The 15743-nt window shown below is 35.1% G+C and overlaps 1 protein-coding gene and 2 long non-coding RNA genes across 5 annotated transcripts in view; 2 read left to right on the plus strand and 1 right to left on the minus strand.

Annotated features, from left to right (window-relative positions):
* LOC121252848 overlaps positions 1 to 6238 on the plus strand; it is a 22703-nt gene extending 16465 nt beyond the window's left edge. The window contains exons 2-3 of the long non-coding RNA XR_005938290.1: positions 3117 to 3119; positions 6227 to 6238. This is a non-coding gene — a long non-coding RNA (uncharacterized LOC121252848). The remainder of the gene's footprint in view (positions 1 to 3116; positions 3120 to 6226) is intronic.
* The window catches only part of LOC121252845, a 20282-nt gene continuing 7311 nt past the window's right edge, over positions 2773 to 15743 (minus strand). Inside the window, exon 3 of the long non-coding RNA XR_005938288.1 lies at positions 2773 to 2782. This is a non-coding gene — a long non-coding RNA (uncharacterized LOC121252845). The remainder of the gene's footprint in view (positions 2783 to 15743) is intronic.
* LOC121252843 (ribose-phosphate pyrophosphokinase 4-like) overlaps positions 7068 to 15743 on the plus strand; it is a 24007-nt gene continuing 15331 nt past the window's right edge. For all 3 annotated transcript variants that reach the window (XM_041152673.1, XM_041152674.1, XM_041152675.1), the window contains exons 1-2: positions 7068 to 7404; positions 10174 to 10489. In XM_041152673.1, coding sequence (XP_041008607.1) covers positions 7277 to 7404; positions 10174 to 10489 — 444 coding nt within the window. In that variant the 5' untranslated portion in view covers positions 7068 to 7276. The remainder of the gene's footprint in view (positions 7405 to 10173; positions 10490 to 15743) is intronic.

Here is a 15743-nt window from a genome sequence, read left to right on the forward strand (position 1 = left end):
TATAAAAGTCATTTTTTTGCATAAAATTTACTACATTTGCACATGTCATGAAAAATATGTTCTAAAATATTACATGAAAATCATTTTATCACGACCCCAAAGGCTAAGATGAGGAATTTTTCTAGTGGAACTCCTCTGTCCGCTCTGGAGTGTTTAATAATGGAGTGGTAATCCCTGAGTTGACAAAGAATAGTCAATAGGTTTCAAATGGGTTCTCTTTAAAGAACATCGGAGCGAAGTCAAAACATGTAATGATACCTAATGTTGGTGGGTGTATACGTTTTGATTTTTATGATGTTATGTTATTTACCAATGCATTGAGAACGAGTCTATGGACAACGTAGTTTCAACGTAAATTATACTACGGTCACTGGCAGGTACTCAAAGTGCATATGGGGAACTGTGACATTACCATACGTTATGTTATTAATTAAGATAATGATGTAAGTCTATGAAGAAGAAAATCTATGATGAAGAAAATTTATGATGAAATTTTTATGAAGAAGTTATGTCTTTTCAAAAATGATGACGAAATTACTTACTAAGTAAAAACTCATGTTTTCATTTTTTTTTAAAAGATGTTGAGGAATCTAGATGGGAGACATGTATACTATTTTCTGCATCTCATACATTGCATATTTATCATTTTTCATGATTGATTTATCTTTGTGTTAGTTAATTGTTTAACTTACTGAGATTTAGAGTAAATCTCAAACTTTTATGGGACTACTCGGAATGATAGAAGTTGTGTTAAGAATCGACCAGGACGAGATTGATGGAGCACTGGATTCGCATGATTGAGGAGGAGTCGGATTTGGAGAGGAAGCTGGACTTAATTTTGATGTTCATAACCCAAGTCCTTTATGCATTAGATTGCATTAAGAGAATGATATGACTTTGTATATAAGTCTATGTTACTTTAGTATTTCGAACATGATGATTATCTAATGAAGTTGTGATGTTTTAGTTATTCTGGCATATTTTTCACCTTAAACTTTTATTTCTACTGCGATTATTGCATACTAGGATATATTGCATATTAACTGTCATGAACGGGGGTACGTAACCTTGTGTTGCATGTCCCGACGCTCTAAGTCTCCGTTACATCCCAAGTGGGGATTGGGGGCGTCACACAGAGAGAGAGAGAAAGTGATAAGAGAGAAACCAAGTGAAGAGAGGAAGAGAGTCCGAAAGTGGTGAGAGATCGGAGAGGAGACTGTGGGCACAACGTGACCTTACCGAGCGAGAATGGTGGCTTGGGGTGGCGCAAGGTGTCGGGCGGCACTTTCTGTGCCGTGTGGTGATGACGGGGTGGGGCGTAGTGACGTGGCTCACGATGGAAACACTTCCCCTATTTCAGTGGTATAAAACAGAGGTAGCTTTCGTGGGTTTACCATCGGTTGTTCCCATGGTTGTTCACAGTTGAGGAGAGGCTGTTGGTGTGGGCGATATCGGCTTGAGTGCATGTTGGTTTGTGGATGGAGGGCTCAAAGTGTGGAGGAGTTTGACATTGCATGGTGGCTGAAAGGGACGTTGGTCTTCGTTGTTGTTTTTCCTTGCTTAAAATTGGGGCTCGGGTCATTCAAGGGTGGTTTAGGGGGTTCGCAACATGACGAGCTTGTTTATTGCGACTGTGTGACTGTGGAGGCCACAATCGTGGTTGGGTCAATGGTGGATTTATCTTGATCATTGCTGCATCTAGCTTGCTTGGTGGACGACAGTTCCTGAAACATGAATGCCACATAATGTTTGTACGTGGGAGAGATAAAGGGAGATTTTTGGTCCATAACAAAAAAATTGGGCCCATGACTGGTAGTGAATAAAGAAATAAATGAGTTCTTTCCTGAGTTTTGGGCCTAACTCATCTTAAAAGAAATATATTTGTTCCATAAATTCTTCGGCCCATAAAAAGAAAATAATTTTAAAAAACAGTTTGTTGCTGAGCCTGGGTGTTACATCCTTCCCCCTTTAAAACAATTCCGTCCTTAAAATTTGCTAGTACTACAAATAAAGCCTAAATATTTATCCACCCCCACCATTCCATGCCTATCCCAATCTTCGATCATTTTATCAAACCTAATATTCCAAAATTCTAACCCTCCAATATTGAAGCCGGATGCCTCTCATATTTCCCCTAGACATACACATTCATACTTTATTGTACACCTCAATGGTCTAAATCAAGTTTAAAATATAAACCTTAACAATGGAATTAAAAACCTAATAATAAATTTTGAATTCTCCACATAATATAATAACTTCATACCAACGGAAAATAAACTCTCAAACCATCATATTACCAAAAATCACGCTTCCGCTGCGCACTCTGACAACTTATAGTTGTAAACACATTGTATCTTACTCATGTACATCTGAAAATTAACTAAACCCCCCATTTAACCATTCCATAGAATTACGCATATCGAAACTAAAATCTCAAATGTTGATGAATGTATGAAAGTGCACTCTAAATATCCTATTATTGGACTAAAATGTTAAAATATGAATAGAAATTATAGCAATTCATGTATTCTTAAAGGAGTTTCTATTTACTTTGGGATACTCCTAAGTAGAATTTTATGTTTAATTTTAGAGTATATAAAAGAGCAAGTCTAAATCCAGTCAAATTCAAAGGACTTTCAAGTGGGCAAGATGTTGGAACAACCTGAGAACTTTTAACGAGTGTAGGACTCTTCAAATAAGGGTAATGATGGGATTTGAGAGTAATTCAAATCAAGAGAAAAAGTATGTCTGAAATTCGTTAAAAGATAGTCTGTACATACTTTAGTATTTTGATCATAACATTCCGTTCAAATATCAGATTGATACGATTCTTGATGCATTGGAAATCTATCTTAAAGGGCTACAAAATAATAAGGATTTATAAATTTGAATGCCTAAAGTAAGTATATGACTGCCAAGATGGGTCCTAAAATTTAGGCAATTTTGTATACGAGAATATGAAAGACATCAGAATTTCTTTCCTATCCTATATAAGCATTTCATTAGCACGAAATTGGGAGTTTAGAGATGAGGCACAGTTCTAGAGAAGATAAAAATTCCATTTTTATTATTTAGTTCTCCTATGGAGAGCTAAATCTTGGGTTAAAGCCTAGGGTGTAAATTGATTGGTAAAAATATTTTGATTTTATTTCAATTAATATGTTAAGCTTTATTGTTTAAGATTTTAGGATTCAATTCTCCATTTGTTTTGGATATTATAAGTTTGAGACAATTATATTAAATCTTGCTATGACTTGATTTTGTTGAGTTATAGGATTATGAATATATGATTGTGACTTAAACAAGCTTTTCATACAATTGATGTGATCTTCTGCTGCACTATTGTTTTTGAACATATGGTCGTCTTTAGATCTGATATTCATTTTTATATATGAAAACCGTGATTTGTAAAGGGAGAATAGATTCTAGAATTAAATTTAAGAAAGTAAATGAATATAATGTCATATCTTCCATTTATGAATTTAGTGTTATAATTCTTAATTGTGTATATCGTTTGCATTGAAAAAGTCATAGTATTGGATTCGGTTGATAGAAGCCTAAAGTTTTACTTGCCTTCTTATCTGTGCCCTAATCTAATTTTAATTATGTGCTTTGGCTAGAATTTTTAGATTCTTGTCATATTATAATTTGATTGTTTCTTTTAAGTTTGTGTCTTGCTGTCTTTCTTACAACTCCCTGTGGATCGACACCCTGAATTATACTATAATATCGCGTATTAGTTTGGTCGTAATCAAATATCATAAAAATCATTTCCTTAAAATATGCAAAATCAAAAACCTCAACTTTTGTAGGACACATTCCATAGGCCTACAAGTGCTAAAACCTTACGTATCATCAAAAATCATATCTTGGAGCCCGAAAAATTCTACAGCCTTTAATCTCATCCAAATCACTTTTTAAAATATGCAGCATCTCTAAACCCCAAATTTCTTCCAAAAACTTAATCTATAAAATCTGCAGGATTTGAAACCTTAAATTTCCACATATCATCTCTTAGTCCTCAAATTTCTATACCTCCAATCTGAATTAACTTCCTAGTCCACAAATATTCACACCTCATATATTAGAGTCTGCCGAACCTCAAACCTGACTTTCGATTAAACTTATGTATACCTTCAAAATCTAAATCTTAAATCTTATATAAATCATCTGCTAAAGTCTACGAAATAAGCTTATCGAATCTACAACCTCAAATTTTCGTAGGCCACCTACCATGAGTCTACAAATGTTTAAACCAAATATCTTCAAAATCATATCCTGGTGCCTACAAAATTCTAAAACCTAAAATTTCATTAAACACCTTCTCTACACAGTGCCTTTCCTTTTTCTCATATTCGTCGAGTGCTTTAGACTAACAGGTGGTGGGCTACTAGCAGGTAAGGAAGATACATCAGTTGTATTAGTGACCAACAGAGGATTTCCCTCAATCATAACCTTCAAAAATCTCGAAAGTGGTGGGTGAAAGATTGTTTACACTCAAATCCAACAACCTTAACAATTTCAATTAAGTAAAATTATTAGGGACAATGCCATTGAAGGCCTCATTTGTTTCAGAAAACATTTCATCTTATCTCATCTTATCTCACCTCATCATTACAACTTTTTTAAATTTCCACACAAAATAAAATAAATAATTCAAATTTTTCAAATCCGAAAACAAAAACAATATTAAAAAATATATTGTAATAATATTTTATTCAACTTTTTAACTTTAATTTCATCTTATCTCATCTCATCTCATCTCTGAAAACAAACGAGCCCTTAGCTGTTTTCTCCAAACCTGATTTCAGGAAACTTAGGACCCGTTTGTTTTCGGAGATGAGATGATATGAGATGAGATGAGATGAGATGAATTGAGATTAACGTTAAAAAGTAGAATACAATATTGTTAGAATATATTTTTTAATATTATTTTTGTTTTGAGATTTACAAAAGTTAAATTATTTATTTTATTTTATATTAAAAGTTAGGAAAGTTATAATGATTAGATGAAATAAAATGATATACTTTCTAGAAAACAAACGAGGCCTTCAACTTTGCAATTGAAGGACTCAAAGTGCCATTAAGAATGCGTCTCGACAAATTTATGACAGAAACTTGGGAGTTTGAATTGCAGCTCAGTCCCAACCATGGCTCTTCATAGATTTCATTACCAGACCATTCAGAAGTAAGGCTCAAGGGATAATTCACACCGCCGAGAAAATCCAAAAGAATCTCGTACGTGTTTTTTTCCTAATTTTCTGTTTGCAATTGACTAATGAGAGAGAAGATGGGGGGAAGGGAATTGGTTTTGGCCTACCGTCTAGAGAGAGAAGTGGGAAAAACGAAGAAAGAAAGAGAGACCGAACCGTGTGAATGCTTATTCTCTACATGCGATTCTATTCTTTATTTTGTTACAATTTCTACGTGTCAGCTCATTATTTGTAGGTGTAAAACAGGGAATGTCATCCATATGGCTGGTAGCCTCTCCCTTTTAGAAATGGAATATATGCATGTAGGCGCTATGCCCTTTCCAAAAACAAAGGGTCACGTGCAGAACGAATTTGTCGCAAGGGGTTGTGCAAGGTTAAAACTATAATAAAATATTTTTTATTTTATTTTTCAGTTAAAATAACCTATAAGATTAAAATAATTTTATAATAAAGAGTTAAAATAATTTTTTAGAAAGGTTTAACATAATATGAAATTAATATAATCTTATTAAATTATAAAAAATTAATATATTATTTTTTTTCCAAACTTTGTGAGGCCATGCCCCCCCCCCCCCCTCCCCATAGGTCCGCTGTTGGGTCACGTTTTGCGGTTCCCAAACGGATGACACCCATTAAATGCTTAAACAACACCGTTTATAAATTATAAGAATGCATCATTTGTCATTTGTATATATTAATCTTATTAATGTGCTAAAGCCTAATAAAAATTCGCAAGTAGTCTCGACATGGATGGCGTTGGCTCTTCCTCTACTGTTTTTATTTTTTAATAAGAAATAGATTTCATTTATTTACGAAAGCGAAGTTATAATTATTATCTGATACATACAGGAAAAATCACAGATTATAAGTTAACTACTCTCAGTTGGAGCTTTATCAGTACACAAATTTATTTGTGAATATTATGGTCTTAACTTCTATAACTATCTACAGATAAACTGTTTGAGAGACCACATTCTGCTTAAAACAGAGATTTTATATCCCACCTCCAGAGGAGGAGAGAACTTTCGCTCTACGGACAAAATATTTAAGAGACTATTTCTTTTTATTTTTACCTAAACAAAAGAAAATAACAATAAATATAAAGATAGATGTGAAAAAGTCGGATTACAACTGTAGATTCAAATTTTCAACGTGAAGGAAAACAAAATCCAATAAACAAAAAGGCTGTAGTGGCGCGTGAGGGATGCGCCACTCTAGGAGTGTGGCGGCTAGTTGAGTCTGAAGAAACTGAGGTCCCTGGTTTCAGAAATGGTGTGCGTGGCAACAGTAGAAGCTTCCTAGTGCGGTGGCACATGAATCTCACTACCAAATATTTTCAGAATACCTTACTAATATTTATTATTTTATTATTATTTTACAAAATATTTAAAAATACTTAACTATCCAAATGCAACTTAACTCACTCGAACGAAGGTTAAAGGAAGAATAGGCGTTAGTTTGCTATTAAAGTTTTATCCAGAATTACTAATGTGGTGGAATCCTGTCTATTCATTTCTTACAAGGTAAAGCTACTCTGCTGTCCAAATGCTTTTTTTTTCATATTTTTTTAATATATTTAAATATATTTAAAAAATAAAACACATTTAAAAATTTAAAATTATTTTTTTAATTATTAAGTAAAAAAAAAAATGACTAGCGGTCAAGTTGGGCGGTCAAACATAGAGGGCGTAAAATCTTTTCCCTTTTCCCACGTCAGGATTAGAAGAAGATAAATTATTTATATCAGTTATTGTAGCCGCAGCACATCGTGACGAGAAAGAAAAAAAAAATACATCACGTTGAATATACGGAGGTCGCGACTGATGCGTATCATTGCTCCTAGCAGAATGAAAGAATGGTACCCTCTGCGACTGCAATAACCTAGTCGACACGTTGGCGGTCCAGTCAAGTGCTAGTTCACTTTTCGGCATCATCTTCCAAGTCTCCATTCTCCATTCCTAATAACATTCTCCGACAACGTTAGGAGATATCCCTCTCTGAAAGTAAGCGTCCCCCTCCCCTCTCTGATAAGGCTCCGGTGGTGAGGGGTTTGGACCCGAATGGCTTTGTCTCAGTCTCAGACGAAGAGGAAGCAAGTGCACCTCTTCTACTACCCGGAGTGTGAGGACCTTGCCCGGAAAGTCGCCGCTCAGTCCAACAATATCACTCTCCAAACCATCAAATGGAGGTTATTCCTTTCCTTCTATCTTACTTTCTTATTTTCTTAATCTCAATCATATTAGATAGAGGAAATGACATTCCTGTTTTTCGTCTTTTCTTTTTCCTTGTTCCTGTTGTTTGTCTTTTTTTTTTTCCCGTTATAAACAGGATCTAGGTAGGTAGTTTGTTTCATACTAAATCTAGCTATACAATGGACTAGAAAAGTGAATAATAAAAACCAGAGGACAAATTAATAAAATGAAAACAGGGTTATTGTAAAAAGGGATACTGACAGTTGTGTGAAAAATGTTACTAGTAGCTTTAAGCAAAACAATAATAAAAAATGCATTTTTAACTTTTGAACTTGAATCGTTTCCCTGATTTACATTTTCCATCTATTTTTATCAATTTCCCTTGTTACTTTGCATTTCCATGTCATCTATTCGTATTGAGTTCCTTTGTTTCGATTTTCGTCGTGTTATGCCTTATGTACATGATTTCTGTAGTGACATGATGGCGCTATCATATTCATGTAAAATGCACTTATGTAGCATGCATGATAGAGTGTCCATTTTTTTTTTGGAGGGAGAGAAATGATAGAAGCTTGGAAGATCGCGAGAGGACAATGAATCAGCACAAAGTTTTCTTTTTTAAAACCTTATTCTTATGGGCTGGGATCATTGATTTTAATGGGCTAAATGTCCACAATTTTCTACTTTCGGTTGTAAACTTTAGTTATGTACCTCTCATGTATAAGTCCTATGTACTTGGGCTGTGCCTTCTTTTCTTATGAATAAAACTCCTTGATTACCTTAAAAAAAAAGTCTTATATCTGTGCCTGTCTGAAAGAAGAACACACATCTCATAGGCTTGCGTAGGATTTTAATTTTGAACTTCACTATTTGTATATGTATTTTTTCAGTACTTAATATTAGGTTTGACACAATGGTGCTGTATCTTTCATATTTTTATGGGGTAATCTAATATCACCATTTCAACTCTAATGCAAATGCTAAGCAAATTTAACCTCAAAACTTAAAAGAGGCTCTGTTGATCTTCAAGCAATTTTTTATTTTTTATTTTTTATTGGCACCGGGTGTCTGAGAACAAAGTCCCGACTAATCCCGGGGGTGCACAGATCTTCGAGCAAATTTGGGGCCATCATGATTTTTTGGCTTCACCTCTATTAACTACAGGGAACCTGAACCAGTTCATTAATCCAATTCATCTAGTCTCAGAATCTCAAATTGTTTTTTTAGAAAATTTTGTTAGCTAATTGCATCAATTCGTTGTATGTTCTTGGTATTGGCTAATAATGGTATGTGCTTTTTAACTGCTTATAGAAGTTGAAATTCATATAATCAACATCTTATAATTAATGTCGTCTTATTTCAGGAGTCTCAAAAATGTCTGTAAATGTGACTGGTTTACAATGCATATAGGTTCGTTTTAATCACTGAGAGTGGGAAAGCTAGGAAGAGCATTTCTAGGAAACCTTTTCTCAAAACATGGGACATTTCTTTGCTGTTCATCCCCTTTGTTGTGATTAGTCATTACATTTTTGCTACAGCTACTCAAATTCTGTTTGCACCCACCATGTAACCTTTGCACAAGTTGTTCCTTTTACTTAGGTTCATAATTTCTTTCCCTCAGCCGTAGTTTTCATGCACAGTTTTCTTGAAAGTTTAACTAGTTGCTTACCGCTTCTTTTCAAAATTTGTTATTAGACGATATACGTTAGGCTTTCCTCTATTTTGCACTTGTATCTCTATTTCCATATCTGTCTGTGGCAATTTGAGATATATGACCTGCAGCTATTATGGGGTTGGGTTTGCAACACACCTGGCACAAAACATTGTAAGTGGGTCTTGCAAGCATAGTTACAAATAATCATCATAACTTAAAGTTTTACTTCCTTGACCAAGAGTGAATACTTTGTGGTTGCTCCAAGGCTGTGTGGTTAATTGCAAGTGGACAATGGATGAGCTTAATTTTTTCTACTTCAAAACATTGTGAATAGTAGTAAGATATTTTGTGAATCGCAGTGAGATAGTTTGAGTTTAGTATTTTTTTGGTTTTGGGAAAGAAGAGAAAAAAAGTTGAATAAAAAATATTTTAAAGTTAAAATATTGTTAGAATATAGTTTTATAATATTATTTTTGTTTGGAATTTTGAAAATGTTGAATTGTTTTTTATTTTTTATTTGAAAGTTTGGGAAAGTTGTAATGATTAGTTTGAAAAAGTTGTAATGATTAGTTTGAAAATTTTGTATTTGAATTATGTTTGGGAATGAGATGAGATGAAATGAAAATTTTGAGATGAGATCTATTTTCTAACAAGTCCTAAGTGTCCACGATTTTCTTGTTTCGGTAGTAAATCCTAGTTAGGTGTTACTAATGTATAAAACATGTGTACTTGGGATATGCCTATTATCTTTAATAAAGCTTCCTGGTTACCTATCCGAAAAATAAGTTAAAAAATCTGCATAGAAAGAGTGCTTTCTACCTTACATATAGGTGTCGTTTGGATTCGAAGATGAGTTGAGATGGGTTGTGAATAGTAGTGAGATTTGTGAGTTAAAGTTGATGGATAGTAATTAATAGTAGTGAGATGAGTTGATATGAGTTGAAATGAGTTGAGATGGGTTGCGAATACAAACCTCTCCATAATCAGAGAATTCTCTTGCATAATTTTTGGTATTATTTGAAGCTTTTCTTTAGTTGAATTGTGGCAGGAATTAGAGCTAGTATTCCATAAGGATGCATTGGAAAACTGATTGAATTCTATGCATCTACAGGAGTTTTGAAGATGGATTTCCAAACATTTATATTAACAATGCACAAGATCTGCGAGGTCAACATGTTGCCTTTCTTGCATCCTTTAGCTCCACTGGAGTTATCTTTGAGCAGCTCTCGGTCATATATTTACTACCACGACTGTTTGTTGCTTCCTTCACATTGGTGTTGCCCTTCTTTCCAACTGGCTCCTTTGAGCGAATGGAAGATGAAGGGGATGTAGCAACCGCATTTACCTTATCAAGGATGCTGACAAATATACCCATTTCAAGAGGTGGCCCTACTAGTTTACTCATCTACGATATTCATGCTTTGCAGGTTTGTTCTTTTTATTCTAGAAGTGATTAGATTTGCTTATACTTTTTCCTTATGCTTTTTTTTTTTTTTTTATGAATAAAATAAAATTTTATTGAAACAAGTAAACAAGCGTTGCCCAAGTACACAGGGAGATTACAAAAGAGAAAACCTATCACAAGTTAGGTGCCAGAAAATGATACAAGAAAGTAATGCATATTAGATCCATTGAGTACAATGACAGAAGCCCAAAGAAATAAGGTATGAGAAAAGAAACTTCTAAGCTCATCAAAAGAATGCTCCCTAACATCAAAGCTCCTATTATTCCTTGAACAACCAAATGCACCACATGAGACACAAAGGAATCATTCTCCATATAGCAGCAAAATGTGGGTAGTCCTAAAGGCCTTTCCAACAAGCAAAAAGATCCACCACCCTTCTAGGTATCACCCATTCAAGTCTGATTCTGTTGAAAATCTCATCCCATAGCCCCTTGCCACCTCACAGTGAAGTAATAAATGATCCACTAATTCACCATTTATCTTACATATATAACATCAATTCCATTGATTCATCACTTTCCTTACATATATAACACCAATTCCATTGATTCACCACTTTCTTACATATATAAACACCAATCCATACCAATAAGTCCACGCTTTCTCAGGTCACCCATAGTCAAGATAATCCCAAGAGATTCTGGACAAGACCTTGGAAGGCACCTTACTCCAAATGCACTTCCAATGAAAAAGAATCTGACTTTGACAAGCCGCAACCTTGTACAATGAATGGACGGTGAACTTCTTATTCGTCATGTGTATCTATAGCAACCTATCCACCTCTACACCACCAAAGCTTGAAGCATATAACAAGCTGAAAAAGTTGGAAATAGCTCCAATTTCCAATTTTGGGAAGCTCTAATAAAATGAACATTCAATTGTGAGGAACCATTAGAGCTATCCAAAAGAGGCAACACCGAGGCCTCCTAATCAAAAGCAATTCGGAATTGGGAAGGGAACATGGTCTTGAGGGCAAAATTATCACTCCAAACATCATGCCAAAATCTAACCTTGGATCCCTCACCAACAACAAATCTAATAGGACCAACAAAGATATCCCACCCATACCTAATATTTTTCCACAAACCCACTCTACATGCACCCCACTTCATTAGAGCACGAACCCCTAGGCTATCCCATACTTGGAATTGATAACAACCCTCCTCAAAGACCCCTTGTTGCTGATACCGCCAAAACCATTTCTCGAGAAGAGCTTTATTAGAGATCCTTAGGTTACGAACCCCCAACCCTCCATTCAAAATTGGAGAGCAAACATTGTCCCAACTAACCTGGTGGAACTTGGCCTCCAACCCAATTCCTCATGAGAATGCTTGAAAAATCTTCTCAATCCAATTAGGCACCCCTGCAAGCAAGGGAAACAAATATAGTATGGGTGAAGGTTAGTTAGAGTGCTTGGTGTTACAAGTAGATTTTTCTGCAATTATTTTTTATTTTCTTGATTTTTTTTTTTATAAGTAAACGATTGTGTTAATAAGAATAGACATAGGTCAAGTATACAAGGGGTATACAAGAGATAACACCTATTTAGGAAGAAGAAAAAGAAATAAGAAAATCATGAAAATCTAGGCCATTGAAATCTACAGCTAACCCATAGGAATAAAGTTTTAACAAAGAGTAAACTAATCTCCTCCACTTATCGCTCATTGTCTTCAAAATTCCGATCATTTTGTTCCTGCCAAAGGCACCATAGAATACAAATAGGAATTATCTTCCACATAGCTGTGATTTGTGGAATACCACCCAGGTTCGTCCAACGGGCCAGAAGCTCAACCACAGTAGCAGGCATAACCTAGGCAAACTCTAACCTTCTGAAAACATCGTCCCATAACGCTCTAGCAACCTAACAATGCAGGAGAAGATGATCAATAATCTCACCACTTTTTTTGCACATACAACACCAGTCCACTATAATCACCTTGCTTTTTCGTAAATTATCCATCTTCAAAATTTTACCCGAAGATGATGTCCAAGCAAACAATGCCACATTGGGAGGCACCTTGTTCCTTGTTCCTCCAAAACCTTCTCCATGGAAAGTGATTGTTTTGCGGATGTGTGAGGGACTTGTGGAAGAAATGAATACCTTTTCTCGTGTGTACCCACCACAAACTGTCCAAATTCAGCCCATAAATTCCAGCGAAAGATCACAGAAAATCATCTTCCACATTCTTAAAGGAACATGCCACTGTGTACTCCCCAATGTATTCCTCCATTTTATCCACTACCTTCTATCCCACATAGCTAGTACTCCACCTGAGGGCCCTACAAATGCAAGATAAACTCAATCAACATATGAACATCTCCACAAGCTTCGAACAATACTTCTTGAAATAACTTCCATCTTGGTTTCCAGCAAGCAAACAATGTCCACCTTCCATTCTGTGATGCCCTATATAATAAGGGTAGGTGGTGTATGAGATCCTACATTGCTTAGGAAGGAGAAATTCTTGCTCTTTATAATGTTCCAATGAGACTCCAATTGTATCATTTAACTAGTCATTTTGGAGTATATAGGTCATGTGGATTGAGCTTTCAATTGGGGCATAAAAAATGGTATTAGAGCTTATTCTAACTAGAAATGTGAGATTTTAACCGTGCCACCTGTGACAAAAAGGCCCGATGAGGTCGTCAGAAATGTAAGTGGGGAGATTGTTATACCCCATATTGAACGATAAAGTAATAAGGGTAGTTGGTGTATGAGATCGCACATTACTTGGGAATGAGGAATTCTTGCACTTTATAATGTTCCAATGGAATCCAATTATATCATCGACTAGTTCTTTTGGAGTATAGGCCATGTGGTTTGGGCCTTTCATATGATAGAGTAGGTGGTGTATGGGATCCCACATTGCTTGGGATAGAGAAGTTCTTGCTCTTTATAATATTCCAATGGGGCTCCAATTGTATCATTTGACTAGTCCTTTTGGAGAATAAGTCATTTGGCTTGGGCCTTCCATTGGAGTTACACACTAATGGATCAAATGTTTTATCCAAAGACGCTTGTTAGCCTCATTAAGTCTATAGACATTCCATGATACAATCTTGGGCTTCATAAAGAAGATCCCACATAACGCTTATTTTCTCGAAAATCAGTATATTAGCCTCATTAAGCCCTCGGACTCCACGTGCAACCCTCACTTCATTAGAGCACGAACCCCCAGGCTCTCCCATACTTGGAATTGATAACAGCCCTCTACAAAGACTCCCCTTGTTGCTGATACCGCCATAACCATTTCCCGAGAAGAGTTTTATTAGAGATCCTTAGGTTACGAACCCCCAACCCTCCACTAAAAATTGGAGGGCAAACCTTGTCCCAACTAACCTGGTGGAACTTGGCCTCCAACCCAATTCCTCATAAGAGTGCTTGTAAAATCTTCTCAATCCAATTAGGCACACCAACAGGCAAGGGAAACAAAGTGTGGGTGAAGGTTAGTTAGAGTGCTTGGTGTTACAATTAGATTTGCTCACTATTATTTTTTATTTTCTTGAAAATCAGTATATTTTATAAAGCTTTATATTTAGAAGTGCCACTAATAAGAAGTTTTTTTCTGGTTATTTTGTGGCATTACTTGCTGACATTTTATATCTATTATTATCTAGTCTTTAGGGGTTTTTGGAGTCCAGTAAAAAGATTTCTTATTTTTCATTCAGCAGAAATATTATTTGTTTGGAAAAGGATAAACACACAATACTTTTCACAACACTTTACACAACTATGTTTTAAAATGAGGGGTGTTTTTGTAAAATATCTCGTGAAAGTAACATCACTTTACAAAAATACCCTTATTTTAAAACATAGTTGTGAAATGCATTGTGTGGGTATCATCACTCTGTTTGTTTTGCCTTTCCTAGTGTAAAGTTGTATACTTAGGCTGCAGTCCTATGTGGTTTAGTGATATATCTAGATTGGAATATTTTTTTTTTTATAAATATATTAGTGGTGAAATTTCATTTTTAAAAACTTTTTCCTGGAGGAGATCAATAATTTTCAGTGTTTTACTAATTCCATCTTCTTTGCTCACCGTGATTTGAACAATAGTGCTGTGTATCATGACAAATGTGAATGTGGTTTCATGTGTTTTTGGTCTTGATTAAGACACTTTGTTTTGGTTGAGAGTTAAGATGACTGTAAAACGGTCATAGGTTTATAGCTTTAGTGGTTAAAACCTAGAGAGAGTGCAAACATTAAGGTGGTGGTATGATGGTATCTATATCTGGATGCCCAGATATGCATGTTTGATCCTTTGCATTACTTTATTATGTATTTTAGAATTTGTATTTAACTTCTTACAAATAAGGAATTTGCACTTAACTTAGTATTTCTTAATGTATACTATGCATGTGTGGTATTTGTAAATTTAACTGAAGTTCGTTTAATATGGAAATGATTTAAAGATATACTATAGGTATATTCGACTGACATTGACTTCGAAATACTAGAAGCTGGCAGTTGTCTGTGGAATCTTCTGGTGATCTAAGTTTTCTGGTTACAATTTTGAGCTCCCATTTTCTTCTTTTCTTGCATGAATCCAGTTTGACACCCAACTAGCTACTATAACAGAGTCACAAGCATATGATCAATGCCTTTCCCCTAGCATCCTAACTATCACATGGAAGGTTCAATTTCTGATCCTTGGTCAAGATAATATGACCCTAACTTTTAAAGTATCTATTAGCTTTACAAGAAACAGTACATAGACTACGATTTTGTGATGACTTAAGAAATCTCTGAATGGTGTTGATTGAAACCAAGGGTAGTTAATGATCATTAATGCCAATTGAAGAGTTACACATATAATGGTATTGTCAGGCCAGCCTGACATCACCAGGTTGATGCTTATTTCTTTTTCTTTTTTTGATAATTATAAGAATTTTTACGAAGAATAGGCACATCCCAAGTACACAGAAAGTATATAAAGGAAATATCTACTGCACACTAGAAAGCAGGAAACTACAACAGAAATAGATTCAGTATATTATCATTATTCCGTACAAAGATCCTAGCCCACAAACTCAAAAGTAGAAAAGAAAAAATAACGCTCTCTGTCTTCAAAACATCTCCCATTCCTTTCCAGCCATAAACACCTAATTAAACACAGATGAATCATTCTCCATTTGGCAGCAACACATTTCCTCGCCTCAAAATCATGCCAACATGCAAGGAGATCCACAACTTCCTTAGGCGTCACCCAATATAA

Source organism: Juglans microcarpa x Juglans regia, chromosome 2S (assembly GCF_004785595.1).
Source record: "Juglans microcarpa x Juglans regia isolate MS1-56 chromosome 2S, Jm3101_v1.0, whole genome shotgun sequence".
NCBI classification, from domain to species: Eukaryota; Viridiplantae; Streptophyta; class Magnoliopsida; order Fagales; family Juglandaceae; genus Juglans; species Juglans microcarpa x Juglans regia.